The 25,975-nt window shown below is 54.0% G+C and overlaps 1 protein-coding gene across 3 annotated transcripts in view; it reads left to right on the top strand.

The window, feature by feature from the left end:
- Positions 1-730: 730 nt before the first annotated feature.
- The window catches only part of LOC132235084 (complement C3-like), a 30,496-nt gene continuing 5,251 nt past the window's right edge, over positions 731-25,975 (top strand). For 2 of the 3 annotated variants that reach the window (XM_059696879.1, XM_059696880.1), the window contains exons 1-33: positions 731-857; positions 989-1,196; positions 1,676-1,850; positions 2,018-2,088; positions 2,185-2,273; positions 2,361-2,443; positions 2,675-2,762; positions 3,810-3,912; positions 4,011-4,131; positions 4,403-4,518; positions 5,176-5,316; positions 5,397-5,606; positions 5,810-6,019; positions 6,572-6,733; positions 6,996-7,125; positions 8,241-8,318; positions 9,562-9,759; positions 9,945-10,059; positions 10,347-10,435; positions 10,529-10,668; positions 11,304-11,510; positions 12,637-12,688; positions 12,841-12,927; positions 13,098-13,301; positions 14,654-14,729; positions 15,001-15,169; positions 17,849-17,944; positions 18,110-18,263; positions 19,111-19,283; positions 19,437-19,595; positions 20,961-21,020; positions 21,909-21,999; positions 24,390-24,435. In XM_059696879.1, the coding sequence (XP_059552862.1) occupies positions 787-857; positions 989-1,196; positions 1,676-1,850; positions 2,018-2,088; positions 2,185-2,273; positions 2,361-2,443; positions 2,675-2,762; positions 3,810-3,912; positions 4,011-4,131; positions 4,403-4,518; positions 5,176-5,316; positions 5,397-5,606; positions 5,810-6,019; positions 6,572-6,733; positions 6,996-7,125; positions 8,241-8,318; positions 9,562-9,759; positions 9,945-10,059; positions 10,347-10,435; positions 10,529-10,668; positions 11,304-11,510; positions 12,637-12,688; positions 12,841-12,927; positions 13,098-13,301; positions 14,654-14,729; positions 15,001-15,169; positions 17,849-17,944; positions 18,110-18,263; positions 19,111-19,283; positions 19,437-19,595; positions 20,961-21,020; positions 21,909-21,999; positions 24,390-24,435 (4,172 nt within the window). In that variant the 5' untranslated portion in view covers positions 731-786. The remainder of the gene's footprint in view (positions 858-988; positions 1,197-1,675; positions 1,851-2,017; positions 2,089-2,184; positions 2,274-2,360; positions 2,444-2,674; positions 2,763-3,809; positions 3,913-4,010; positions 4,132-4,402; positions 4,519-5,175; positions 5,317-5,396; positions 5,607-5,809; positions 6,020-6,571; positions 6,734-6,995; positions 7,126-8,240; positions 8,319-9,561; positions 9,760-9,944; positions 10,060-10,346; positions 10,436-10,528; positions 10,669-11,303; positions 11,511-12,636; positions 12,689-12,840; positions 12,928-13,097; positions 13,302-14,653; positions 14,730-15,000; positions 15,170-17,848; positions 17,945-18,109; positions 18,264-19,110; positions 19,284-19,436; positions 19,596-20,960; positions 21,021-21,908; positions 22,000-24,389; positions 24,436-25,975) is intronic. The other variant, XR_009452973.1, reaches the window with a different exon arrangement.

The following is a 25,975-nucleotide window of genomic DNA, read 5'->3' as shown; positions in this document are numbered from 1 at the left end:
GTCTCTCTCTCCCTTCCTCTCTCTCTGAAATCAATAAAAAATATCTATTTTTTTAAATTAGCCCGGTCGTGGTGGCTCAGTGGTTGATTGTCAATCTATGAACCAGGAGGTCAGGGTTTGATTCCCTGTCAGGGCACATGCCCAGGTTTCGGGCTCAATCCCCAGTGGGAGGCATACAGGAAGCAGTTCATCAATGATTCTCTCTCATCATTGATGTTTCTATGCCTCTCTCCCTCTCCCTTCCTCTCTGAAATCAATAAAAATATAGATTTAGCCCTAGCTGGTTTGGCTCAGTGGATAGAGCATCATCCTGAGAACTGAAAGGTTCTGGATTTGATTCCGGTCAAGGGCACATGCCCGGGTTACAAGCTGGTGGCCAATGATTCTCTCTCATCATTGATGTTTCTATCTCCCTCTCCCTCTCCTTTCCTCTCAGAAATATATATATATATAATTTTTTTTTTAATTTAAAGAGCAAAAAGGATCTGAGCCGGGCATTTCTCAGAAGGTTCCATTATGGTGGACCCTGGAGCTACACGGCTAAATGCCTTATGGCTGCTCCAACCTGTGATTGGGAAATGGATATGTTACTGTCCCGGGCACCCCAGGGGAGGCTTGGCTGAGAAGAAGGAGCAGCCGCTCTGCTCCCATTGAGTCTCTGGGGATCCCCTCCCATGTCCGTTAGATATTAACTCAGCCAGGACAGGCCAAGGCAAACAGGCCAGAGCCGGGCGGATAAGAGGACAGGCATCTGTGGCCGGCGGCCCACATCACCGTCCCACTGCCATGGACGTGCCCTGGTCCCTGGGGTTGATTCTGCTCCTCTTGGGGATCCCCCGCACCCATGCTGAGCCACTGTGAGTCTGGGAAGCTGAGGGGAACCTGCCTACACTCTGTGGTCTTCATGACTCCCCGCAGGGGACCCCGTCGGTCTCTGCCGTTGCCTCCCCCACGGAGGCCCCTGGGCCCTGTGTTTGTCTGTCGGCAGGTATATCCTGGTGACCCCCCGAGTCCTGCGGGTCGGCAACCCTGAGATCATCCACGTGCAGGCCCACTCGGACTCCGGGCAGCCCCTTACCGGGACCCTGGAGGTGAACCTCACTGTGTGGGACTTCCCCCGGAAGAAGGCGGAGGTGGCCAGAAGCCAGCTCACTCTCTCACCGGAAAACCACTTCATGAGCCAGGCAGCCCTGATGGTAAGAGACGGGCCAGTGTGGGTGGCCACAAAGGGCGGCTCCAGGCCGGCAGCAAGGGCAGAGAGTGGCAGGCTCTAGGGGGGACTTCCATTAGATGCGCTAGGAATAGACGCAGGGCATGGATCTCCTTAGTGCTCCCCTTATGTTCTGTCCATTTAGAAATCCAAAATCCCTTCATCTGGGCTCCCAGAAGGGCCATGATTATTAGCCTATAATATAGGTCATATGTGATTCCTCTGTGCTAATTATAAAGGCGCCCTCTGCTGGTGACTTGGAAAACTGACCACGGCCTGGATTGTAACTCCGCTTGGAGGCAATGTCCTTGTGCAGGAGCAACCTGCACAGCCACACGACCTTGCTCCCAAAGGCAGAGCTGGAGGGCCCCCGTTCAGCTGGCTCTCCCAAGATCTGGCCCAGGGCTTTGCTCCCAGGGATGGAGACCCCAGCAGGGCCTGAGGAGTGTGGGCATCTCTCCCCAGGTTCCCGAGAGCCTGGTATACCCCCCACAGCCAGGGCAGCAGCATGTCATCATCCGGGCAACATGGGCACCCACCTCCACCTCCTCATTCATGGAGAAGGTGGTGCTGGTGGCTCCCCATGCTGGCTACATCTTCATCCAGACGGACAAGACCATCTACACCCCTGAGCACATGGGTACAGCCTCTGCGCACTTGGCCTGGAGCAGACATTGCTTCTCCCCCCAGCCTCCCCCAATGCCCAATGTATCCCACCTGCCTAGGTCCCCCCACTGCCCAAGACTATAATGACTACAGCCCTCTCCAAACTCTACCCAACACTCAGCGTCTTCCCTCCTCCTCCAGTTCAGTACCGGGTGCTCACTGTGAACCACAAGATGGATCCTGTGACCAGGACATTCACTCTGGACATCAAGGTGGCCTCTCCTGTTGGCAGGGTGGGTCCCAGGCACTGGGGTTATATCGTGTGCTGAGGGCCTGGGGGATGAACCACCCACCCGCTGTCCCCGCAGAACCCGGAAGGGATCACTGTGATCAGCCAGGATCTGCTGGCCAGCAGCGGTATCTTCGCAAGCTCCTTCCACCTCCCAGAGCTCATCAGGTGCCCTACTGGGAGCCCTAGGGCCGGGGGGTGGGGGCAGGGGGGGGCCTCCTCAGTCTCCATCTCTCCTAACTTTCTGTGCCTCAGTTTTGGGACCTGGACCATCGAAGCCAGTTACCAAAGTGCAGCCAAGCTGAAGTTCAAAGCAGCCTTTGACGTGAAGGAGTATGGTGAGCAGCGTGGGACGGGGAGGGCGAGGTGGGACAAGCCAGAAGCAGGGCTGGAGATGCAGAGGAGGTCTTGTGGCACACCTACTGTGTGCCAGGGCCTGGACTGGGCGCCGGTGACAGGGATGCACGTTCCAGTCCTCGGGGGTGGCCAGAGTCACCAGGGGAGGAGCAGGACAGGGAGGGGTTAGGGCGAGGACGGTGAGCGGCTGAGGGTGCCTTTCCTCCTCCCAGTGCTCCCTTCTTTTGAGGTCCAGCTGATCCCAAAGAAGAGCTTCTTCTACCTCAGTGATGACTCTCTGTGTGTGGAGATCCAGGCCTGGTGAGTCCCCTCACTCTTAGTCTGGCCTAAGGACCAAGGACACCAAGAAACTAAAGGGACCCTGACCGGTTTGGCTCAGTGGATAGAGCGTCGGCCTGCGGACTGAAAGGTCCCAGGTTCGATTCCGGTCAAGGGCATGTACGTTGGTTGCGGGCACATCCCCAGTAGGAGGTGTGCAGGAGGCAGCTGATGGATGTTTCTCTCTCATCGATGTTTCTACCTCTCTATCCATCTCCCTTCCTCTCTGTAAAAAATCAATAAAATATATATTTTTTTTAAAAAGAAACTGAGGGGTAGTAAGAATTGGGTCACGTGTATAGCACTTGGGGCATCATGAAGGCACTTTCTGACACCCATCAGATATTCTGGGTCACCCTCATCGTCCCAGGAGGTTGTACAGACCACGTCTGCCACCTGTGAGGTTGTACAGACCATCCCTTCAGGCTTCTGGGGTTGTACAGGCCACCCTGTCTACCTAATGGAGCGCCCCACATCTCATGGTGTGGACCACCTCGGAGGGTCCACAAGGTTGCACAGGCACCTTGTGATGTTACCCAAATCACCTCTGTAGAACTATGAGACTACAAATGCCATATCTGCTGCCTGTGGGGTTTACTGACCATCTCCACAGCTCTATGAGGTTGTATAGGCCATGTTGTCCACCTAAGCTTGTCAGGGCCATGCCTGCAACTTCTTAACGTCATACAGACCATGCCTGAAGCTTTATCATGTTGCGCAGGGCACCTCTGCCACCCCACAGGTTGTCCAGACTCCTATGTGGCTCCAAATCGTAGTACAATATACCTCTACCATCTCGTGAGGTTTCACAAGCCACATCTACAACTCAAAAAGGCTTTATGTAACATATTTGTCACCTCCAAGGATTTTGTGGGTCAGCAATGAAACCTTAGCTTCCAGGGGGCCGCCTCTGCCCTTCCCCAAGTTTCACGGCGGGTTGCAGCCCTCTGAGATCATACAGGCCGTCTCTGCAGCCATGGGAGGTTGTGCGATACTTCAGAGCCAGTGGAGCGTCTCTTTATCCCCCAGGTATATATTCAACAAGCCGGTGGACGGACATGCCCTGGCCATCTTCGGGGTGAAACTGGGTTCCCGCCGGATCGCCATTCAAAGTTCTCTACAGAGGGTGGAGGTAACCAATTCGGACCCCTCCCCAGCCTCCTTTCCCCCCAACCCTCCTTCACTTCCCCACGAAACCACCTCCTCTCCTCTCTCCTGCCCTGAGAGCAGATCTCTAGAGGCAAGGGTCACGTCTCCCTCCAGAAGGACACGTTGATGGCTGCATTCCAAGGCCCAGAAGAGGACTTCATAGGGGCCTCGATCTATGTCAACGTCACTGTGTTCTCCTCAGGTGCTGCCCTCACCCAGGCCCACGGCTGAGTTCAGGACACTGTGTTCCTTCTCAGCCCAGACATTCTGCCCACGTGACCTCAGGTGGCCTCCTGCCTGTGTTTCCTCATCAGAGAAATGGGGAAATGTCAGAAGGGCTGGCAGGAGTTGAACTTGTGTTGCTGTCTTTCCCTGTCATCATCTCCAACATGTGCCTCCCATACCTGCTGCCCTGCCACTCCCCCAAGAAATTAAATTTCCTCCACAGACCTCATGGTTCCCTCTCTCTATAGGGGGTGAGATGGTGCAGGCCGAGACCTCAGCGGTGAAGATTGCCCGAAGCCCATACAACATCAAGTTCACCAGGACACCCCAGTATTTCAAGCCAGGGATGCCCTTCCATTTTAGGGTCAGAGTCTGAGTTCACTCCACCTAAGGACTCAGGGGCCCCTCCCTCAAACAGCCACACCCCAGAAATAAAAATCCACATTGGACTCAGCTGCCCCCAGTCTTTCTTAGAGTTGAGTCCATCATGCCCCCAGATTAATCTCAAGGTTTCCTCAAGTCTTAACCCATGCCTTCCCAAAGCACAGAGAGGGCTCCATAATTTCTCTATGGGAGCTTAGGAGTCACAGTCAGGCTGGAACATGGTGCTTAAGGGTTTATCTTGAGGCTACATTTGCACGGCAAGCACGCTGTTTTCTCATACATTCATTTGGGGTGACCTTGAGATGTCTGATGGGCATTACTTTAGTCCCAGTCCTGCTCTGTTCCCCCCCACCCAAGCCCTCCATGTCTCCTCCTACTGCTCCACCCCCAATTCCACCCTACCTTCACCCCACAGGCACACCAACACCCAGGGCTACCACCTATGGATGTGTGCAGCAATGCTCTAAGGGTTCCATTCACAAAGACTCTAGTGTGAATGGTATCCCTGATGTTTGCTCAGTGCACAACTCGCACAGCTGTCCAAGGCAGTCCCATCCAGGTGGCCTTCACAGCTCCCACCTCTCACAGCAGGCTGCCCCCAGGCCTGTCCTTTATCTCACACCACACTCCTCCTCAGGTCTTCGTCTCAAATCCTGACGGGTCCCCAGCCTCCAGAGTTCTCGTTCGCTGCCAAGACCGCAAAATGTACACCTCACCCAGTGGGGTGGCCACTCTGACCATCAACACAGATGCACAGCTGAAGCAGCTCCCTATCCAGGTACCAATCCGATGGGGCAGAAATGGTGGGGTTGTGTAAATGGAAAGGATTGAGAGTTAGTTGCCCATCAATCTCCCCAGGTGGTAACTGATGAGCATCTCCGGCCAGAGGATCAAGCATCAGCCAGGATGACTGCTTGGCCTTACTCAACTCAGGATGGGTCAGGGAACTTCCTGCACATAGAGGCGAAGACGTCTGACACCGAAGTTGGCAGCAGCCTCCAGCTGAGCCTCCACACAAGGCATCTGAACCCCGCAGCCAAGGATCAGATCACTCACTTCACCATCCTGGTGAGGGACGAGGACCAGGGCTTGAGCCAAGGAATTCTTTCCCTGGAACAGTCTTGGGTAGCTGAGTTGAAGGAACTGTGAACATGGTGTGAAGGTGGGACCCATCTGGGGTAAGCTCAGGCCAAGGAACGAAGCATAGGGACTGAGGACCTCTCTTGTGGGCTGGCCCTGCCCTTCTTATCCTGGCTTCCCCTGTTTTTAAGGTCCTGAGTAAGGGTCAGATTGTGTCTACCAAACATCAATTAAAAAGTCACGGGAGTGTCTACACGTCAGCCATCATTGATGTGACTTCAGAGATGCTGCCCTCCTTCCGCATCCTGGCTTTTTATTTACTGCCCAGAGGAACAGGCCAGGACCCTGAACTTGTAGCCGATTCCATATGGATTGATGTGAAAGACAGATGCATGGGGACGGTGAGCCAAACTCCTTAAAGTTGTACATCACCATCATAAAGCTCGGGAGAGGGTCTGTCCAAGTTCAAGGGCTCCCAGCCTAGGGGCAAGTGAGTGTAAGAGGAAGAGATGTGGCTTTAAAAGCTCAACCTAGGGAGTGGAGATGATGCAAGTAAATGTGTGGAGCTGGAATTGGTCTGGTGGAGTTCCCTAATGCTCCATCAGAGTTGTAGGCAACATGAACCTGAAAGTGAACTTGGGCCCCTGGCCAGTATGGCTCAGTTGGTTGGGCATTGTCCCATGCACCAGGAGGTTGTTGGTTCGATTCCTGGCCAAGGGCACAAGCCCAGGTTACAGGCTCAATTCCCAGTAGGGGGCATGCAGGAGGCAGCCAATCAATGTTGTGCTCTCAAATCAATGTTTCCTCTCTCTCTCTCTCCCTCTCCCTCTCCCTCTCCCCTTCTTCCTCTCTCTTTGAAAATCAATAAACTAAAAAAAAAAAAGTGGACTTGGGGAAGCCCCTTGGCAGTCTATAAGCCCTTTTTTATGACATATCTCTTTTTCCTGGCTCAGCTGAAGGTTGGCTTAAATCATGAAGACTCCTTCAGTTCTTTGGAGCCCAACAGCAAGGTGGACATAAAGGTGACAGGTGATGCAGAGGCCACAGTGGGGCTTGTGGCCGTGGACAAGGCTGTTTACGTCTTGAACAGCAAACACAAGCTCACACAGAAGAAGGTGAGTACATGTGCATTTGGGGTCAAAAGGTTGCCTGGACATTCTAGCTGGAGTTTCATCTTCTTCAGCTGTAAAACGCAACATCAACGGTTGCAAGGACGCAAGTAGCTAGGGCACAGCATAGAGATTGGCAGGTGGTAAGAACTCAATCAATGGCAGATAGTGTGAGAATTACTACTTGAGCCAGCAATTGCAGTGCATTATTGCTCCTTCCCTGGAGGTCATACAGGCTCCAAGTCCAGGTTCCTCTCTGGCCCCCCAGGTCTGGGATGTGGTGGAGGAACACGACATTGGCTGCACCGCCGGCAGTGGGAAAGACGGGCTTGCTGTGTTCAAGGATGCTGGGTTGGACCTGAAGATGAGCACAGGGATGGACACCTTGGCAAGCTCAGGTACAGGCAGGGGGTGGGAGGTGGGCAGGAGGGTGGCAGGGATGGAGGCAATGCTGTCTAGTGGTTAAGAACATGGGGTTTGGCATTGAACAGATGGGCTAAAATTCAGGATCTTGGCACTTACCATGGGCCAGTCACATTTCTTCTCTGAGTCTGAGTTTCTCTGTCCATAAAGTGGGGATAATAGTACAAGTAACTCACTCTGTCTTAGTTGAGGTATAGGTTTGTCCATATGAATCAGAGATAAAATAATAGCAGCTCAAATAAGATAGAAGTTTATTTCTCACTCAGTCACCATCCAGAGATCATTCTGGGATTCAGGCTGCTTCTAGCTTATTGTTCTGCCATTTTCCAAGATAGCACCTCATCAGAACCTCATTCCAGGCAGGAGGATGAAGGGAAGAGGGAAGGAGAGGACACTATTCTCACATTCGTTGGCCAGAACTCAGTCACATGGCCCCACGTAGGCCCAAGGGACGTGTACTGGGAAATGTACTCTTCATTCTGAGTGATATATATAAAGATGGAGGTTTAGTTGCTACAGATGAGAGGAGGAGGATGGATACTGGGGACAACTAGCAGTGTGTTCTTTCAGCTATAAATAGTTATATCATGAGTTTCTGTCTACTGCAATCGATATGCACGATTCCACTGATAGAACTCTACAATTCCAATGATTGTACTCACTTTACATAGCTGGCAAAAGTAACCCCCAGTGCCCGGCTGGTGTTGCCTAGTGGCTGAGCGTTGACCTATGAACCAGGTGGTCACGGTTGGGTCCCCCATCAGGGCACATGCCAGATTGCAGGCTTGGTCCCCTGTAGGGGGAGTGCAGGAGGCCTGTCGATGATTCTCTCTTATCATTGATGGTTTCTATCTCTCTCTCCCTCTCTCTTCCTCTCTGAAATCAATTTAAAAATAATAATAATAATAATGCCCAGAGAGGCTGTGACTTGTTGAAGACTGCATAGTTTTTCCATGGTGAATCTTAAGTATGAGGTACCCATGGAATAAAATGAGGTGATGAGCATCACCCACGGGGCATGCAATACACTTCATCAAGGGTGTTGGTAATGATCTTGACAGTTGTCCTCATGCTTCCCTCTGGCCTCCAGACTGGCACTGCCCCCAGAGCCACCCTCCCAGCCGCCGCCGCCGCTCCCTGAAGAGCCTGGAGACCAAGAGGAACGCAGGTCAGAGCTAAAGCTGGATGTCCCCCTCTTGGCTCCCTGACCTACTGGATTCATCAGGGCTTAAAACAGCAAACTGAACCCATTCTAGGTACTTCACGCAGTCAGGGAGGGATTTAATCCTAGGAATCTGGTGCTTTCAACATTACTTGACTGGGCTATAGGAATGGAAAGTTGAAGGCTGGCTGCTCACTGGGACTCAGGATCACCCCCTGCAGTTCTTGCAATGCATGAAATCTCTGGAAACTTCTGACAATATTTCTCACGAGATAGTGGAACATGGAATTTTTCCCATTAAAAACCCACACAGACTGAGGCCCACTCCTTAGCTACGCTGCTGCAGGGGAAACGCTCTCTATTTCTCTTTCACAAGAGCATCTCGGGGGCAGAATCTAATTCCATCCAGAACTCCAGCAGCAAGAGAGTCTGGGAAACCTAGCTTTCAGAGGTCAGATGGAGAAGGGAATGTAGACAAACGGAGAAATCGGTGCTGAGTGCCAACGGATAACGTTTAGCTCTGGGCCTGGCGTTCAAGGACGGTGGGAGGCACCACTGGCTGGTGTCAGAAGCATGTGTTCTATGAGCATTAGATTTTTCAGTCTCTGAGCAATGCTAGGAGTTGGTGGAACTAAATGCAAAGAAAATAAGTAAAGTGTAATAAAAATCAAGGTAAAACCCTAATATAATTTCCATATCAAAAATCATGCTAACCTTCAGGAGAGAGTTTGTAATATGAACTGCTGTTTTATTTATGGCACTGATCCGTTATACGATTTAACTATGGATCTTCTAGCCGTGTTGTAAGGTGGACAACAAGATTTTTAAATTGCTATAATTACGGCGAGGTTTATGTTTTTTACAAATACATCACGAAAATTGGGAGCCGAAGTGGCATCTTTTAGACATAAACATGGCGATACCAATCTTGTCAAAAAGGAGGACACGGAGGAGGCGGGGCGGGGAGGGGAAGAGCAGCCACCTGGAGTCTAGTCCCAGCCCTGCCACTGGGAGGTGTGTGGCCCTCGGCCAGGGAACTGACCCCCCCGTCACTCAGCTTCCTGATCAGAGCCCCCCATATGGGTTCAATGTGAGCTTTCAGGGGGAAGATACAGGCAAAGTGCCAGGACCCGCATCTGCCTGCGGTTCTGGCTAAGCAAGGCCAAGTATGCATGCCCTGAGGCGGCTGGCTCCCAGCGTCCTCAGGCCCTGCTCAGCCCCTCCCTCGTCCCTCTTAACCTGCCCGCAGTGAACAAGTTCAACACAGAGCTGGAGCGCAAGTGCTGTGAGGCTGGGCTCCGAGAGAACCCCGTGGGGCTGTCGTGCGAGGAGAGGACCCGGCATGTCCACCCTGAGCCGGCCTGTGTCGCCGCGTTCCTGAGCTGCTGCCATCTGTCTGCGGCCCTGACTCAGCAGGCCCTGCAGGAGGAGCTGCTTCTGGGGACAAGTGAGGGGGACACGGCAGGAGGCACAGGGAGGGGGCCTCCACCAAAGGGCCTGGAGCGCCACGGGGTCCAGGGGAGGTTCGGGCCACGGGAACCATGCCTGGGAGGACCGTGCCTCAGAGCTGCTGGGCCGACTGACCCAGGGAGAGGGGCGAAGGCGATCCCAGCCCACGTCTGCTCCCTGCAGCGGACGAGGACGACGAGGACTTCGAAGACATCTTCCTGGACGACCAGCCTGTGCGGACTCTGTTCCCTGAAAGTTGGCTCTGGAGGACGTTTACTCTGCCAAAAAGTGAATTGCGGTAGGAACACGACCCCTCTCCCCGGGGGTTGCCCCCCCCCCTGCGGCCCGTCCATCCACGAGTGGACGTCCGTCGTGGCCAAGGCCCCCAGTGGTGCCACTGAGTTCTCAGCATGGCCCCATGATAGCACCCTCCCTGGATGGGAACGCGGGACCCAGTGGTTCCCCCAAAAGGAGGACCCTCTCCTGGGGTGACCCACTCAGCCCTCCATAGTGATGGTCCCCCCAGGACAGAGGCTCTGTCCACGCAGCACCCACTCAGCGACGCCCCTGCCCTGCCTCTGCCAGGAGGAGCGTCTCCCACACCTTCCCGGTGAACCTGCCCGATTCCATGACCACGTGGCAGCTTGTGGCCATCAGCCTCAAGCCCGGACAAGGTGACCCCGCAGGCCCGACGCTGAGAGAGCGCTGGGTGTCCAGCCCCGGGGCCGCAGCTTCTGCTTGAGCTCAACTCCGTCTCCTGGTCCTAGGTCTCTGCGTCTCGGAGCCTTTCGAGATGACGGTCAGGAAACGGTTCTTTGTGGATCTGAAGCTGCCCTTCTCCGTGGTCCGGAACGAGCAAGTCCAGATCCAAGCCGTGCTGTACAACTTCCTGAGCCGCCAGGTCAAGGTGAAGCCTCCACGCCGCCCCCCCCCCCCCCCCCCCCCCGCTTCCTGCCAAAACACCGGCCCATGTGTCTTCTAGAAGGGGAGGGAGTGTGTCATTATCCGAAAGGGCCAGCCAAGTGGTAGCCTTTTTGGAAGACTTCTAAGATATTTCCTTTCTTTTTTTGAAACATATTTCTGTGGATTTCAGAGAGGAAGGGTGCAAGAGAGAAACATCAATGATGAGAGAGAATCATTGATCAGCTGCCACTAGGGATCCAGCCCCCAACCCAGGCATATGCCCTGACCGGGAATCGAGCCGTGACCTCCTGGTTCATAGTTCAATGCTCAACCACTGAGCCACACCAGCCAGGCGAAGATATTTTCTTATTGAAACCTCTCCACAACCCCAGCAGATGGGTGCCATTATTGTGCTTTAGAAATGAGGAAACTGAGGCACAGAGAGGCCAAGGGCTTTCTGAGATCGCCCAGCAGAGACATGGCAGGAGGGGTTTGAACCCAGACAGGGTCTTTGCTATCAACCCCTATGCCGTGCTGTTACCTACTCAGGACTCTCGGGCTGGGGGCAGGAGGCGGGTGTGACTCCAGGGTCCTGGGCCACCCATGCATCAGGACCCCGCCACTGCCCACCTGCCCCAGGTCCGCGTGGAGTTCCCCCACAAGGAGCCGCTGTGCAGCGCATCAAGGCCGGGAGCCCCGTCCCGCCAGGTGGTGGTCCTGCCCCCCACCTCCACCAAGGTGGTGCCTTTTGTGCTTCTCCCGCTTGAGATGGGCAAAGTGGAAGTGGAGGTCAAGGTCATAGGCTCCGGGATCCAGGACCATGTGAAGAAGATGCTCCTGGTCCAGGTAGTGGATCCGCCCAGGCCATGCTGACAGTGGCACCTCCCCTGTGTGGTCATGGGAGGGACAGGTGGGCCCAGGACCAACAAACAGGCCTCCCGGATGGGAGCGAGCTGAGAGAATCGATGTGAAAGTTCAATCACAGAGCCCCCACTTCACAACTTTGGAGTCAGACCTGGGTTCAAATCTTGACTCTTCTGTGTGACCTCACTCAGGCAACGCACTTAACTTCTCTGAGCCCCCATTTTCTCATTGACAGAATGGGCGTGATCATCACAGCCATGCACAACTAGAGGCTGTGAGAATTACATACGACTGTGCATGACCCATCAATAATACTTTATTTTCTTAACAAACACATGATGAGGCCTTACAATATAGCGCTTTAAGAATATTAACTCATTGCCCGGTCGGTGTGGCTCAGTGGTTGAGCATCGACCTATGAACCAGGAGGTCATGGTTTGTTTCCTGGTCAGGGCACATGCCCGGGTTGTGGGCTTGATCCCCAGTAGGGGGCAAGCGAGAGGCAGCCAATCAATGATTCTCATTGATGTTTCTCTCTCTCCCTCTCCCTTCCACTCTTTTTAAAAATCAATAAAAGACCTGGCTGGTTTGGCTCAGTGGATAGAGCATTGGCCTGCGGACTGAGGGGTCCCAGGTTCGATTCCAGTCGAGGGCATGTACCTGGGTTGCGGGCACATCCCCAGTAGGGGGCGTGCAAGAGGCAGCTGAATCGATGTTTCTCATCGATGTTTCTAATTCTCTATCCCTCTCCATCTCCCTTCCTCTCTGTAAAAAAATCAATAAAATATATTTAAAAAAATAAAATAAAAATCAATAAAAAATAAAAATAAAATAAAAAGAATATTAACTCATTGGACCCTCAGAACAACCCTAGGAGGTAGGGACTATTATCATCTCCCTTTTATGCATGAGAAAACTGAGGCACAGAGAGGTTAAGTAATTTGCCCGAGGTCACACAGCTAAGAAGTAGAAGAGCTGGGATTTGAACCCAGATATTAGGACTCCAGAGTCTGCGTTCTCACCAGCTGAGCTAAGCTTCCTCTCACTGTCATTGTGACTGTTACTTTTGCTATGGCTTTTAACTTGCTTCCTCCTTGCCTCCCCACAGGCAGGGGGCAAGATAGAAAAAATATCTCATAGCTTCGTCCTGAACCCCCAAGGTTTGTGGAGTCTGCAAAGGGCATGTGGGATCCTGGGGACATGCCAGGGCAGAGGGAGGGGTTCAATGAGGTGCTCAGGCCAGGGGGGCTCTGTGCCTTCTGACCTCCCTGGCCCCAGAACCTGCTTGTCACAGAAGGTTGTGTCCGCTCAGGTCGGCCCCAGGTGGAGCTGGTGCCAAGAAGAGACCTTTTGAACAAGATGCTCAATACAGAGGCAGAAGTGTTTGTCAGCGTCCAAGGTGCTTAGGGTACAGCTGGCTCCTGGGGGGCGGGGGGGGGGGGGGCAGGAGAGGAGGGAGCTGGCTCCTCCAGGGCCCCCTGGGCACCGCAGCAGGAGGGGCTGGGAGTGCCCATGTGGAGTGATCAGAAAGCTTAGGCCATTCCCAAGACGACCCTGCCCGCCTAGCAGGGGACATCCTCGGCGAGACCATCCTGGGCAGCCTGACCTCCAGAGAAACGCACGAGCTGCTGAGGGTCCCGACCGGCTGCCCCGAGCAGACACTGAGCGGCCTGACGCCGGTGATCATCCTGACCCGCCATCTGGACGCCACAGGCCAGTGGGGCAAGGTCGGGGTGGAGCACAGGGACCAAGTGATGAAGAACATCATCAGCGGTGAGGCCCTCCTGTGACCTTGAGGAGGGTTTCTGGGGCTCTTTGGGAGGGTGACTAGGGTACCCCCAGGTTTGAGGGAGGTCCCATGGGACCCTCCCAGACAATAGCACCCAAACTCTGACTCCTCTCCCAGATGACAACCTGATACCAAGCCCCGGGTGACCCCCTAAACAGTGCCCCTAAAGAGTCATCTCAAGGTGACCCCTAGATTGCCCTTGAACTCTGAAGTCCCAGGTAACCTCCAACAGTGACCCCCAGTTATTCCTTCACCGGGACCCCCTTCTCAGGTTACAATCCAACAACAGACCCCTAGTTCATCCCCAAAGCAGCAACTCCCCAAGGTTGTTCTATTCAGACACTGTCCCAGGTTACACCCAGTCAGTGCCAGGCCCTGGGTCAACTCCAGGAAACCCTGAAGCAGAAAATTCCAGAACAATCCCAGTTACACCTGAATGCTGACATTTCCCGAGGTGACCCCCAAACCTCCAGGTAACAACCAGAGATGAATGCCTCTAAGTCCACCCGGAGCCCTCCAGGTAATCTGGACATCGACCCCCTCTTGCCAGTCACTCCCAGACCCCAACTCTCCAATCAGGCACTCTCACCAGCACTCCCCAGGGGACACCAGGCACTGTCACCCCATGTCACACTCAAGCAGCAAACCCTCAGGTAACCTTCAGATGTAATGCAAACAGCCGGGTTCAGAATGTACCTGAGAGGTGTCCCCACAAGACTACACCCACGAGTAGCCTCTTTGAATCTACACAGACTCACTGAATCCTCTAGTTTGCAGCCAAAGAAGAACCCCCAAGGAAATGCCCGGCTGGTGTGGCTCAGTGGTTGAGCATCAACCTATGAACCAGGAGGTCACGGTTCAATTCCCGGTCAGGGCACATGCCAGGGTTTCAGGCTCGGTCCCCAGTAGGGGGTGTGCAGAAGGCAGCTGATCAAGGATTCTCTCTCATCATTGATGTTTCTCTCTCTCTCTCTCCCTCTCCCTTCGTCTCTGAAATCAATACAAATATATTTTTTAAGAAAAGAAAATGCCCAGGTAGTGGCCCCACAGGGTACCACCTCCCCTGGGTTTCACCTCCCATGATCCCCCTGAGCAGCAGCTGCCAGCCTCACCCCTCCCAGATGGGTGGTCTCCCAGGTTTCTCCTGGACACGTGCACACTGCTCTGGGGGTCACGCCTGGCTCATACGTGTATAAGTCCCTCCTCCAGGTTGTACCTGGAATGCATCCCCAAGTCACACCCACATCCACACCCTGCTCCTCCAGATGATCCCGGCCACCCCCCAACATCAACTCTCTGGCTCTCCTGCCAAGACCTCCTCCACCTGTTTCCCCAGGATATACCCGGATGCTGACCCACCGGAGCGCAGACGGCACCTACCACATCCACAAGGGAAAGCCGGGAAGCACCTGGTACGGACAATGCGGGGTGGGGTGGGGCGGGCCGGGGTGGGGTGGGGTGAGGGGGGAGCTCAGGGGGCCAGCCTGGGGCTTGATGACCCCGGGAGCGTCCATGCTGTGTGTCCTGGGCAGGCAGCCTGCGGGCCAGCGGCCTTGCACGCGACGAGGCTCAGTGTAAAGCAGTGAGGTCCACGGCGTGGATTCCTGCCCGGTGTGGGTGCCCCTGTCTAGAACCCCTTGGCTGCCCTTCCCCGTGATCGCTTCCCCCCTCGCCCTCCCACAGGCTCACGAGCTACGTGTTCCGAGTTTACGCCCTGGCCTACTCCACCATGACCTTGCATATGATTGACCCGCACTCTCTCTGTGACATTGCCAAGTGGATCATCACCCAGAGGCAGGCCGAGGATGGGCAGTTCTTGGAGGAGGGCCCCATAATCATGGCGTCCATGCAGGTGCCCACGCCCCCCGCCCCCCCTGTCTGAGTTGGTCAAACAAACCCAGGGCTCTGCCCGGTGCTGGGAGACTTTCAGGCCCTGCCCTGGGCTCAGGTAGGATGAGAAAGGCAAACAGCCGAGGCCCAGCACCCAGCATTTCATCCCCTTGCTCTGGACCACCCTGAGCTTGTTTACAATGTGAGGAAAGCCGGCGTCCATCTGGGACCCCAGCTCTCCCTCACCCTCACTTCCAGCAGTCGTCCATCCTGGCCCTCCTCCCACTGGGCCTGAGTCCTCCCTGGCCCCAGCCAACACGCCCGTTCCTACCAGGTTTCCTCCACAGGAGCCTCCAGAAACAGCTTTCACACAGACCGGGGGTCTCCCCTGCTCAAACACCTTCTTGTGGCTCAAGTTGCCTTCAACAGTATCTCTACTATAGCTCTTCTGTATCTCTTCGCCAGCCTCTCCCCTCATACCCCAGGCTCATGGGTCCCGCCAATTCACCTCCGTGTCTCTGCCTATGCTGCCCTCTTTTTTTTCACCCAGCCAAATCATGTTTTCTTATTAGATTTAGTTCAGACATCGCCTCCTCCAGGAAGTCTCCCCTGAATGCCAGCCCTGTGCCTGTCTCTATCATTGCATCTACACACATTATTCATTCACTAGGGGCCCAGTGCATGAATTCATGCACCTTGAAAGGAACTGTGGGCCGAGAGGCTGAGGTGGGCACAGGGGCGGGTCTCAGCCCATCCTCTGCACCCCCACCCAGGCCCTCCCGCTGCAGCCTCCAGTCCCCTGTCTGCCAGCAGCCCTGCTCCTGCTCCTGCTGCTGCTGCTCCCACGTGCTGACAGCACAGAGCGATTGGGGCTAGCCGCTAGCCTGGTCCTCCCTCAGGAGTAGGGGGAGGTGGAGAAGCCCTCAGGGGTGATTGGGGCCAGCAGCCGCTTGCACCTGCTGACAGTGCCGACCATTCAGACCGGCACTGGGCACCGAACAAAGGAAAGCCCTGGCCAGCAGCTGGAAGGCCCCGATCGGCCCTGACCGCCTGCCAGGCCTAGGGACCCTACCCGTACCTGAATTTCACTCACCAGGCCTCTAGCATTAATATAACCCATTATGTAAATTAAAATATAAAACCAACCTCCGGCAGGTTTAGAGATGGCCCTCTATGAATCAAGTCCAGTCATGTTTTCAGAAAGGGAGGAAGTGATAGCACTTGCTGAACTGAAATTACCATCAAAGTTCAAAAAGCTGCCCTAGCCAGTTGGGGTCAGTGGACAGAGTGTCGGCCTGTGGACTCATTCCATGGTTGGGGCTCATGTGGGAGGCAACCAATTAATGTGTCTCTCTCACATCGATGTTGTTGTTTTTTCTCTCTCTCTCTCTCTTTCTCTGTCTCTCCCCCTCCCTTGCACTCTCTAAAAATCAATGGAAAAAAATATCCTCAGGTGAGGATTAACAACAACAACAAAGAGCTGACGATGTTCATTTAAATTTTGTAATGTTTTTATTGATTTCAGCGAGGAAGGGTGAGGGAGAAAGAGATAAAAACATCAATGATGAGAATCATTGATCAGTGGCCTCCTGCATGCCCCCGACTGGGGATCGAGCCCACAACCTGGGCATGTGCCCTGGCTGTGGGAATCAAGACATGACCTCATGGTTCATGGGTTGACGCTCAACTACTGAGCCACACTGGCCAGGCTGATCATATTCATTCAACGACAAGCCAATCTCATTGAAATCAGGACTGCCCCCGAAGGAAATGCTCTGTCAGCCATGCACGAGCTGATCTGGTGTCTGAGACCAGTTTAAATCCGGTACATGAAGAAGTCATGAGACATCTGTGATAAACAAGGCAGTGGCCAACTGTGACTCGTTAGTAGCTTTTTTGAGATACGCTATCATGTCTGCCCTTCTGCACTCTCCTTAGTGACAGCGAAGATCATGTTTGCTTCAGGGATGTACTTCTTGGGATTCTCCGATCACTCCATCAGTGTGGCCTCTCCCCAGGTGATGCCTTTGTTCTTGTTGGCATCTGTGTAAGGAAATCCAGGGGCCTGACCTGCCTTTCACCCAAATAGACGAGAGGGGGAGAGAGAGAGAGAGAGAGAGAGAGAGAGAGAAACATTGATGTGCAAGAGACACGCCATTTGGTGCCTCCCACACCCACCCTGACCAAGGACTAGGGTTCAAACCTTGACCAGGAATCGAACCTGCAACCCTTCAGTTCATGATGCTCTAACCACTGAGAAAAACCAGCCAGGGCTCAATATCACCCACTTTTAAATCCGCTGTGTACTCTGTGCCCTTCGCTCACTCACCACTCTCATAGCACATGACACGGAGGCTCCCACTCACAAGCCGAGCACCCTGCTTTCTAAACTGACCCTCCGTTTCCTTATCAGTAAATGGAGCTGCTGCAAGAATGCTCCGAGGCAGTGTAGCGAGCTTGGCACAGCACTCTCGATGGCTGCTAGCTCTTGATAGTAAGGCAGATGCCACACAAGCAAATCTCAAGTCAGTCTCTCTCTCTCTCTCCCTCTCTCTCTCTCTCTCTCCCTCCCTCCCTCCCGCTTTCAGCACCGTTTGGCCCAGGGTTGAGCACCTGGGAGCTTTGTAAGGTCAGGCAGGAGAGGTGGGGGAAGGTGTCTCCAAGATGTTAAAGGGCCCATGGGTGTGTTCTGCATCCACAGGGTGGCTACCGAGGCTCTGAGGCAGACGTATGCCTCACAGCCCTTGTTCTGATCGCCCTGGATGAGGGGAAGGAGTTGTGCAGCTCGGAGATACCGGTAGGACCCAGAGAGGGGGGCGGGGCGGGAGGTGCAGGGTGCCCTATCCCCTGCACCCAAGGATCCCCCCACCCTCATGTTCCTCTCAGTGCATCCCTCTCTTCTCATTCCCAGACCCCTTTCCTCTGACCACCTCCCTCCAGCCTCCTCTCTCTGACTCTCTAGGATTTGGTTGCCAGCATGGAGAAAGCCAGGGCCTTCCTGGAGCGACGCCTCCCTGACATTCAGAAAACCTTTTCCGTGGCCATAGTCTCCTACGCTCTGGCCCTCACCAAGAGCCCCCGAGCCAACGACCGCCTGGACAGCTTTGCCAGCCGCAGTGAGCGTGTGGGGTCACTTCTTCTGCAACTGTGTTAACCGGCCATGGGGGTGGGGGAGGGAGAGTGTGCCCAGCCATGTCTGACTCATCATATAGTATCTATTGAACGCCTATGGTGTGCCAACCCCTGACCTCAGGCCCTGAGAAACCAGGGTGGACAAGACTTCTATGGTCACTGCCCTCGACGTCCCCACCATCCCTGGGGAGTCAGGCAGAAGACCAAACAATGAATGGGAAATTACAAATTGAGATAAGTGCTGGGATGGAACATATGAAGTGGGTGGGAGAGATCACAAGGGGAGAGAAGCATGGATTGGGGGGCTGGGGGGGGGCTTCTGTGAAAAGGGGACCCTCTCAGATTAAACGAAGGATGAGAAGGCCCACCTCTGTGAAAGACCAAGGGCATTCCAAAGCAGGCCAATGGCAGATGCAAGTGCCCCCAAGTGGGAAAGAGCTTGGCAAGGTCGAGGATAGGAAGGTCATTATATGTGGAGCATTGGAAGGGGTCTGCCTCCGATGGCCTGCCCTATCTCATCCTTTTTCCGTCCTCTCCATCCCCCAAGTCAAGAGGAGTGGCGTTAGGAGAACTCCCTCTCAGTGGGGCTGCAGGGACCTGGAGAGGTTTCCTTGTAACTCAGTTTCCCCGTCTCTAAAGAGTTAGAGGCTGTCCCTTAGCGTGATTCTGAAAGTACGATGTCCGTGTGCCTCCTCACCGAGTTTCACTTAAAGTAAGTGCTCAGCAAAGTAGCAGATGAGAACAACTGGGCCAGATAACACAGGAGAGGACAGGTTTAGGTAAGTGGGCCCAGGTCTGGGTAACAAGGTGGGCATGCATCTCCTGACCTAGACAAAGCCTACTGGCCGGTAAAAGACAAGGACTGGAACTCCCTGTACACCATCGAGGCCACGGCCTACGCGCTGATGCAGAAGCTGGAGCTGGGTCTGCACAATGAGACGTATGCCATCGCCAAGTGGCTGCTGGAGAAGCGGGAGCTGGGCGGCGGCTTCAAATCCACCCAGGTGACCCGGGCCTGCGAAGGGTGGGGGCTGGGCCGGAAGGGGTGGGGGGAGAAGGCCGCCAAGCACGGCCCATCGGAAGCTGTCCGTGGTGCTGACTCGTCTCCCGGGGCGCTGTCTGTGGTGCTGATCTGAGGCCCCCATCCCAACATCCAGACCACGGTGGTGGCCATCGAGGCCCTCACCCGCTTCAGCCAAGCTGTCCCCTTCGAGGGTGTCCAGGATCTCCGCGTCCAGATCAGAGCCCCCAAGAGATCCCTGAACGTGGAGTGGCTCATCGATCAGAACAACGCTTACCAGAGGCGGTCGGCAAAGGTAAGGCGCTCGGTGGCAGACAAGAAGTCCACGCAGAGGTGGCATTGGGTATGAGGCCAAGAGTCATGTTCCTGCCAACCTCATCCCCCAATATTCTCTCACACCCTGGTTATACTGTCAGTGCATTGGTTCATTTATTCTACAAACATTTTCTGAGCACCTACTGTGTGCCAAGCATTCTTCTGAGCACTGGGGATATATTAGAAAAGATCTGTGGCCCCTGCTCTCATGGAACTTACACTGTAGAAAGAAAGACAGTAAATATGTTCTATTTTAAGCTTTCCTGAAACAAGGGAAAGAAAGAAATGTGTAAAGGAGAGAATAACTTGGTGTGGGGAGTAAGGTGATCTCCATGACCTTACTCCATGGAGGAGATGATATTTACCTTCAGTCACTTGATACATCTTTACTGGGGGCTCCTGTGTGCCCGTCATTGTTCTAGGTACTAGGAATATGGCCATGAACAAGAGAAAAAAATAGAATTTTATATATTTTGGTGAACAAGGCAGGCCATAAAGAGATGTGAAGAGCCCTGGTGGTGTTTCTCAGTGGTTAGAGCGTCCACCTACATACTAAAGGGTCATGGGTTCGATTCCAAGTCAAAGGCACATACCTGGGTTGCAGGTTCAATCCCTGGCCCAGTCAGGGAGTGTTCAGGCAGCAACCAATCAGTGTGTCTCTCTCACATCGATGTTTCTCTCTCTCTCTCTCTCTCTCTCCCTTCCCCTTCCTTCCCTCCCACTCTCTCTAAAAATCAATGGAAAAAATATCCTCGGGGAGGATTAGCAAAAAATTTTAAGAGATGTAAATAAGTAGAATGTAGTGTGTTGAGTGGTGGCAAGGTCTATGGGGGGAAATTAAGCAGGAAGGGGGATGAAAACATCAAGGAGCTGAAATTTTAGGTAGGATGGGTAGGGAAGGTCTCACCAAGAAGATGACATTTGAGCAAAGACCTTAAGGAAATACAGGAGTGAGCCTTGCGGCTATCGAGGCAGAGGAGACAGGAGGTGCAAAGGCCATGTGGCAGGAGTTTTCCAAGAACAGCAATGAGGGGCGATGGGATTGGGTGTGAATGTGTAAAAGTTTGCTCTGCCTCCTGAAGGAAACAAGAATAGATGCAGAGACGCCAGGTAGAAGGGTCTTTGGGGGGCTTCACACACAGAGAACTTTGGAGACATTGCAAAGTGGACAGAGTGGACACAGCCTGAGCTGGCAGTTGCAGGTGCTCTGTGACAGAGCAGACACCACGAGTGCTCTATCAAGAAGGCGAAGTAAAACCATCCCTCCTCCCCACCCACCCTCCTACATTGGAGCCACGTTTTGCTCCTTCCTCTGCCCTCAAATCCTCCTCCCCCTTTCCTCCAGTTTTCTTCCGAAGACGACCTAGAGATCACAGCCAGTGGCAGCGGGAGAGGCACCATATCGGTAGGTCGGGGTTTCATCCTCGAGATTCTTAGCGGGAGCCCAGGGTCCCCCTAGTTGGTGGGAATAGGGGCAGGTCTAGACCCCAAGACAAGATCAAAATCAGCAAAAAAAAAAAATTTAGCTACTGTTCAGGGCACTATTATTTGTTATGAGCCAAGCTAAGGATGGACTCCATGCAAAAGGGGGGGGGGTGGGAATAGAGGATCAGAGAGGTTTTTCACTTGCTGAGTCAAGAATCAAAGAAGGTAGAGGTCGGAGGTCATTGGGCCCCTCTGCCCCTCCCATGCTGAGTCCCTGAAGGGGTATCTCCTTCCTTGCCCCATGGAGGGAAGATTCTCTGCCCAAGGTGATTCCCAATCCCCAGAGGCTAACCACCCTTCCCCAGTATCTGAGTCAGCGGCTTCATGACATCTTCTGGTCCCATGCCCTAGGCCCAAGAGAACAGCCCTTTGTGCACCAAATTTAAGGAAGCCTGTTTCTGCCAATGGAGTCATGATGGAATCCCCGCCATTGTGTGACTTTGGGCGTGTCACATTTCTCCTTGAACTTCAGTTCAATTTAAATTCATTAAAATTAAATACAATTTAAAATTCAGTTCCCCAATCACACTAGCCGCATTTCACATGCTCAGTATCCACATGTGGCTAGTGGCCACCATATGGACAGGACAGATAGAGACCATGGCTGTCTTGCAGAAGATCAGAAGATTCTATTACACCGAGCTGCTCTAGACTCCATAAGGTGTTCTGACCACTGCACTCGGGGATTGAGGAGGGTGGATGTGGCTGTGAATTCTCCACAGGGGCAGACCCCTGGGCAGGCAAGGGCTGGCCAGAGGAGGAAAGGGAATGTGTGTGGATGGGTTCTGACACCTCCCTGCCCTGGCAGGTCTTGACCATGTACCACAGGTCCCCAGAGTCCTGGGAGGACACTTGCAACCTATACCACCTGAATGCTACTCTTCATAGAGCCCTGGAAGGTAAGCCTGCACCCGAGGATACCCGAGCCTTCTTTTCTACTTTTTATTTTAGCTATGGTTCAATAAACACACTTATTGCTTTATTAGCCATGCAACAAGTATTTATTGAGGATTTACTATGAGCCACACCCTGTTTCCTGGCCCTGGGAACATAGGCATACACAAGAAAAATATCCCCTCTTCTCTTGTAGTAGAGAGAGACAAACAATGATGCAACAATAAAAACATATTATTCTCTTACTGTTATTTATTGATAACATAAATGAATCTGCATGATAAAAAATAACCATATAACATAATAGCAGTTGACAATACCATACAAAATAAAGCAGGAAAAAATGACACAGACTTGGAGGAGATCCAGGAGAAACCCTCTGAGGAAGTGGCACTTGAGCTGAGACAGGAAAAAAGCTTGAGAGTGAGCCAGGAAGGATGTGAGGGGAAACACTGCAGCAGGCAGAACAGCAGCTGCAAAGGCCCCTGAGGCAAGAAGGAATTCACCTGGCTTGAAGAACAGCGAGGAGGTCAGTGTGGCTGCAGAGAAGCCATGGGTGGAGTTTTAGGAGAAAAAGTTGGAGAGATGATGAGGCAGATGACATGTGGGCCACCGTGAGGACGTCAGTGTTTGGACAGAGTGCAATGGGAGCCATGGGGACTTCTGAGCAGAGGAGGGATGTGACTTAGCACGGGTTTGTGTAGGCTCCCTCTGGTGGCTGTGGGGGGAACAGACTGTAGAAGAAAAGGGTGGGAGCTGGGAGACTAGGAAGAGGGAACTGCACTGGTCCAACAAGAGATGATGGGGGATGGGCCGGGGGAGTCTGCGGATATGGTCAGAAATGGTGGGATGCTGGAGTCTCCAGTTTGGGGGACCGAGGAGAGAGGACGCTGCCACTGGGAGCTCACTTGTAGGAGTAGGAAGAACAAGTCTCACCAGGCCCAGGACGTTTAGGGACTAAAAGTAACCAAGGCTTTGGTTTGGGCCCCATTCTTTTTTCTTTTTTTGGGGGGGGGGGAGGCGGGGGAGGCATTTCTTTTAAAAATCTAATATAATAAAAGAGAAACATGCAAATTGACCATACCTTCACTATGCCCCAAGCCACACCCACCAGCCAATCAGAGCAACTATATGCAAATTAACCCAACCAAGATGGCGGCTGGCAGCCACGGAGCTGGAGCATGCAGGAGGCTTGCTTGCCCCGGCGATGGAGGAAGTCAAGCTTCCCACCTGCCCTGGCTGGCTGTGGCTTCCGCTAAAGGCAACAAAGTTTCAATTATAGAAGAAAAATAAATCCCAGATACCTACTTCCAGCCAGCCTCCACTGGGAGCTTGGGTGGCTGGGGGCCATGGCCAACCTGCAAACAGCCATCAGCCCCTCACCAGGCTGGCCAGGCACCCCAGCGGGGACCCCCACCCTGAAGGGGCTGTGGCCAGCCTGCAAACAGCCATCAGCCCCTCACCCAGATTAGCCAGGCACCCCAGCAGGACCCCCCAACCTGAAGGGGGTGTGGCCAGCCTGAAAATGGCCCTCAGCCCCTCACCCAGGCTGGCCAGGCACCCCAGTGGAGATCCCCACCCTGAAGGGGCTGTGACCAGCCTGCAGACAGCCATCAGCCACTCACCCAAACTGGCCAGGCACCCCAGCGGGACTCCCACCCTGATCCGGGACACCCTTCAGGGCAAACCAGCCAGCCCCCACCCATGCACCAGGCATATAATAAAAGGGTAATATGCAAATTGACCCTAACAGCAGAACGACTGGGAATGACTGGTCACTATGACACACACTGACCACCAGGGGCAGACGCTCAATGAAGGAGCTGCCCCCTGGTGGTCAGTGTGCTCCCACAGGGGGAGCTCTGCTCAGCCACAAGCCAGGCTGATGGCTGCCAGCACAGCTAAGGATGTCTGACTGCAGCTTAGGCCTGGTCCCCGCTGGCAAGTGGACATCCCCTGAGGGCTCCTGGGCTGCCAGAGGAATGTCTGACTGCCAGCTTAGGCCGGATCCCCCGGGGAGAGGGCCTAAGTCAGCAGGTGGACATCCTCCTAGGGTTCCCAGACTGCAAGAGGGCACAGGCCCGGCTGAGGGAACCCCCCCGCCGAGTGCACAAATTTTTGTGCACTGGGCCTCTAGTAATAATAATAATAATAACAATAGATGGTTATAAAATGCTGATCAGATGCTGTGTTAAGTGCTTTACTTGTATTAACTCATGTAATCCTTACAACAACCCTAGTGAGTTGGGAATATTATAATCAGATTAGGAAACTAAAGCACAGAGAGGTGAAGCAACTTGCCCTAAGTCACACAGAAGAGCCGGGGTTTGAACCCAGGAAGCTAGCTCTAGAGGTTGTATTACCCAGCCTCTGAACTTCTGCCTTCTCTCTACAGAAAAAAAAAGTGGGAAAGAGACCTTTCAACTTCGGATGGAAACAAGGTCAGGGCACCAGGGTCTTGGATTGGGGGGGGAAAGGCCTCACTTCCTGGTATCCAGACTCCTTAGCAGCTCTCCCTGTGTGCTGAGTGGAGGGTGGGAACCAACTAAGCCTGCCTCTCTGTGCCTGCCCCCTCATCTTGCCTCCCACCCTGCCCTCCCCTGCCCATTCCCATTCTGCCTCCTCCCTGCCCTCCATGCTTGTCTGCCATTCAGCTCCCATCCTGCCATGTCCTGGGATGGGGTGGGGGCGGGCCTACCATAATGAACAGCCCCCACATTCGCAGAGCTGTCTCCAAGCCCCACAGCTCTTCCTCATCCTTATCCTTCATCGTCTCTAGACATTCCAGCCCCCAATCCAGCCCTGCTCGGTCTCCCAAATGCCCTCTCTCAGGTCTGCGCCAGAGAAAAACATTTACTGAGTGACTATTGAGTATCAGGCTCTATTCTAGGATCGAGATGTGAGCAAGGCAGTCCCTCTCTGCCTGGTGGAGCTCACAGCTTATCAGGGGAGACAGACAATCTATACTAATAAAAGAGTAATATGCTAATTAGACCAGGAGACCTTCCAGAGACCTTCTGGACGTCCTTCCAGACAAAGCCATGGTGGCGGGGCCGAGGCAGAAGCAGTTAGGGGCGATCAGGCCAGGATGGGAGGGCAGTTGGGGGCAATCAGGCACAGAGAGGTTAAGCAACTTGCCCTAAGTCACACAGAAGAGTCGGGGTTTGAACCCAGAAAGCTAGCTTCAGAGGCTGTATTACCCAGTAGGGGTGGGCAGTTGGGGGCAAGCAGGCCGGCAGGGGGGGAAGTTGGGGGCGATCAGGCCAGCGGGGGGGGACAGTTGGGGGTGAGCAGGCTGGCAGGCAGAGTGGTTAGGGGTGATCAGGCAGGCGAGCGGTTAGGAGCCAGCGGTCCTGGATTACGAGAGGGATGTCTGACTGCCCCACAGGGATCAGGCCTAAACTGGCAGTCGGACATCCCCCGAGGGGTTTCAGATTGGAGAGGGTGCAGGCCAGGCTGAGGGACACCCCCCCCCCCCGCACGAATTTCATGCACCAGGCCACTAGTCTACACTAATAAAAGAGAAAAATGGTAATTGGCATACGACGATACCCTTTTCATTGGCTAATCAGGGCTATATGCAAATTAACTGCCAACTAAGATTGGCAGTTAACTGCCAACAAAGATGGCGGCTAATTTGCATATGTAGGCACAATGCAGGGAGGCGAAAGGGAAAGCAGGAAGAAGCCCCCTGCCACTGACAGTGATCGGAAACCCAGGGGGGAGCTAAGAGGTGGGGGGCAGGGCAAAGGCGGCCCTGGGGCCGCCTTTGCCCTGCCCCCCAGCCATGATCGGAGAATGAGGTGCCTTTGCCGCCCTGCCCAGTGATAGCAGGAAGTAGGGGTGGAGCCAGCGATGGGAGCTGGGCACGGTCGAAGCTGGCAGTCCCGGGAGCTAGGGGTCCCTTGCCTGGGCCTAAAGCGGAGCCCACGATCCGGGGCCACTGCAGCTGCGGGTCCCCGCTGCCCGAGCCGGACACCT

Source organism: Myotis daubentonii, chromosome 5 (genome assembly GCF_963259705.1).
Source record: "Myotis daubentonii chromosome 5, mMyoDau2.1, whole genome shotgun sequence".
In the NCBI taxonomy this organism is placed as follows: domain Eukaryota; kingdom Metazoa; phylum Chordata; class Mammalia; order Chiroptera; family Vespertilionidae; genus Myotis; species Myotis daubentonii.
The sequence above is the reverse complement of the archived record's forward strand: the minus strand, read 5'-3'. Positions and strand labels throughout refer to the sequence as shown.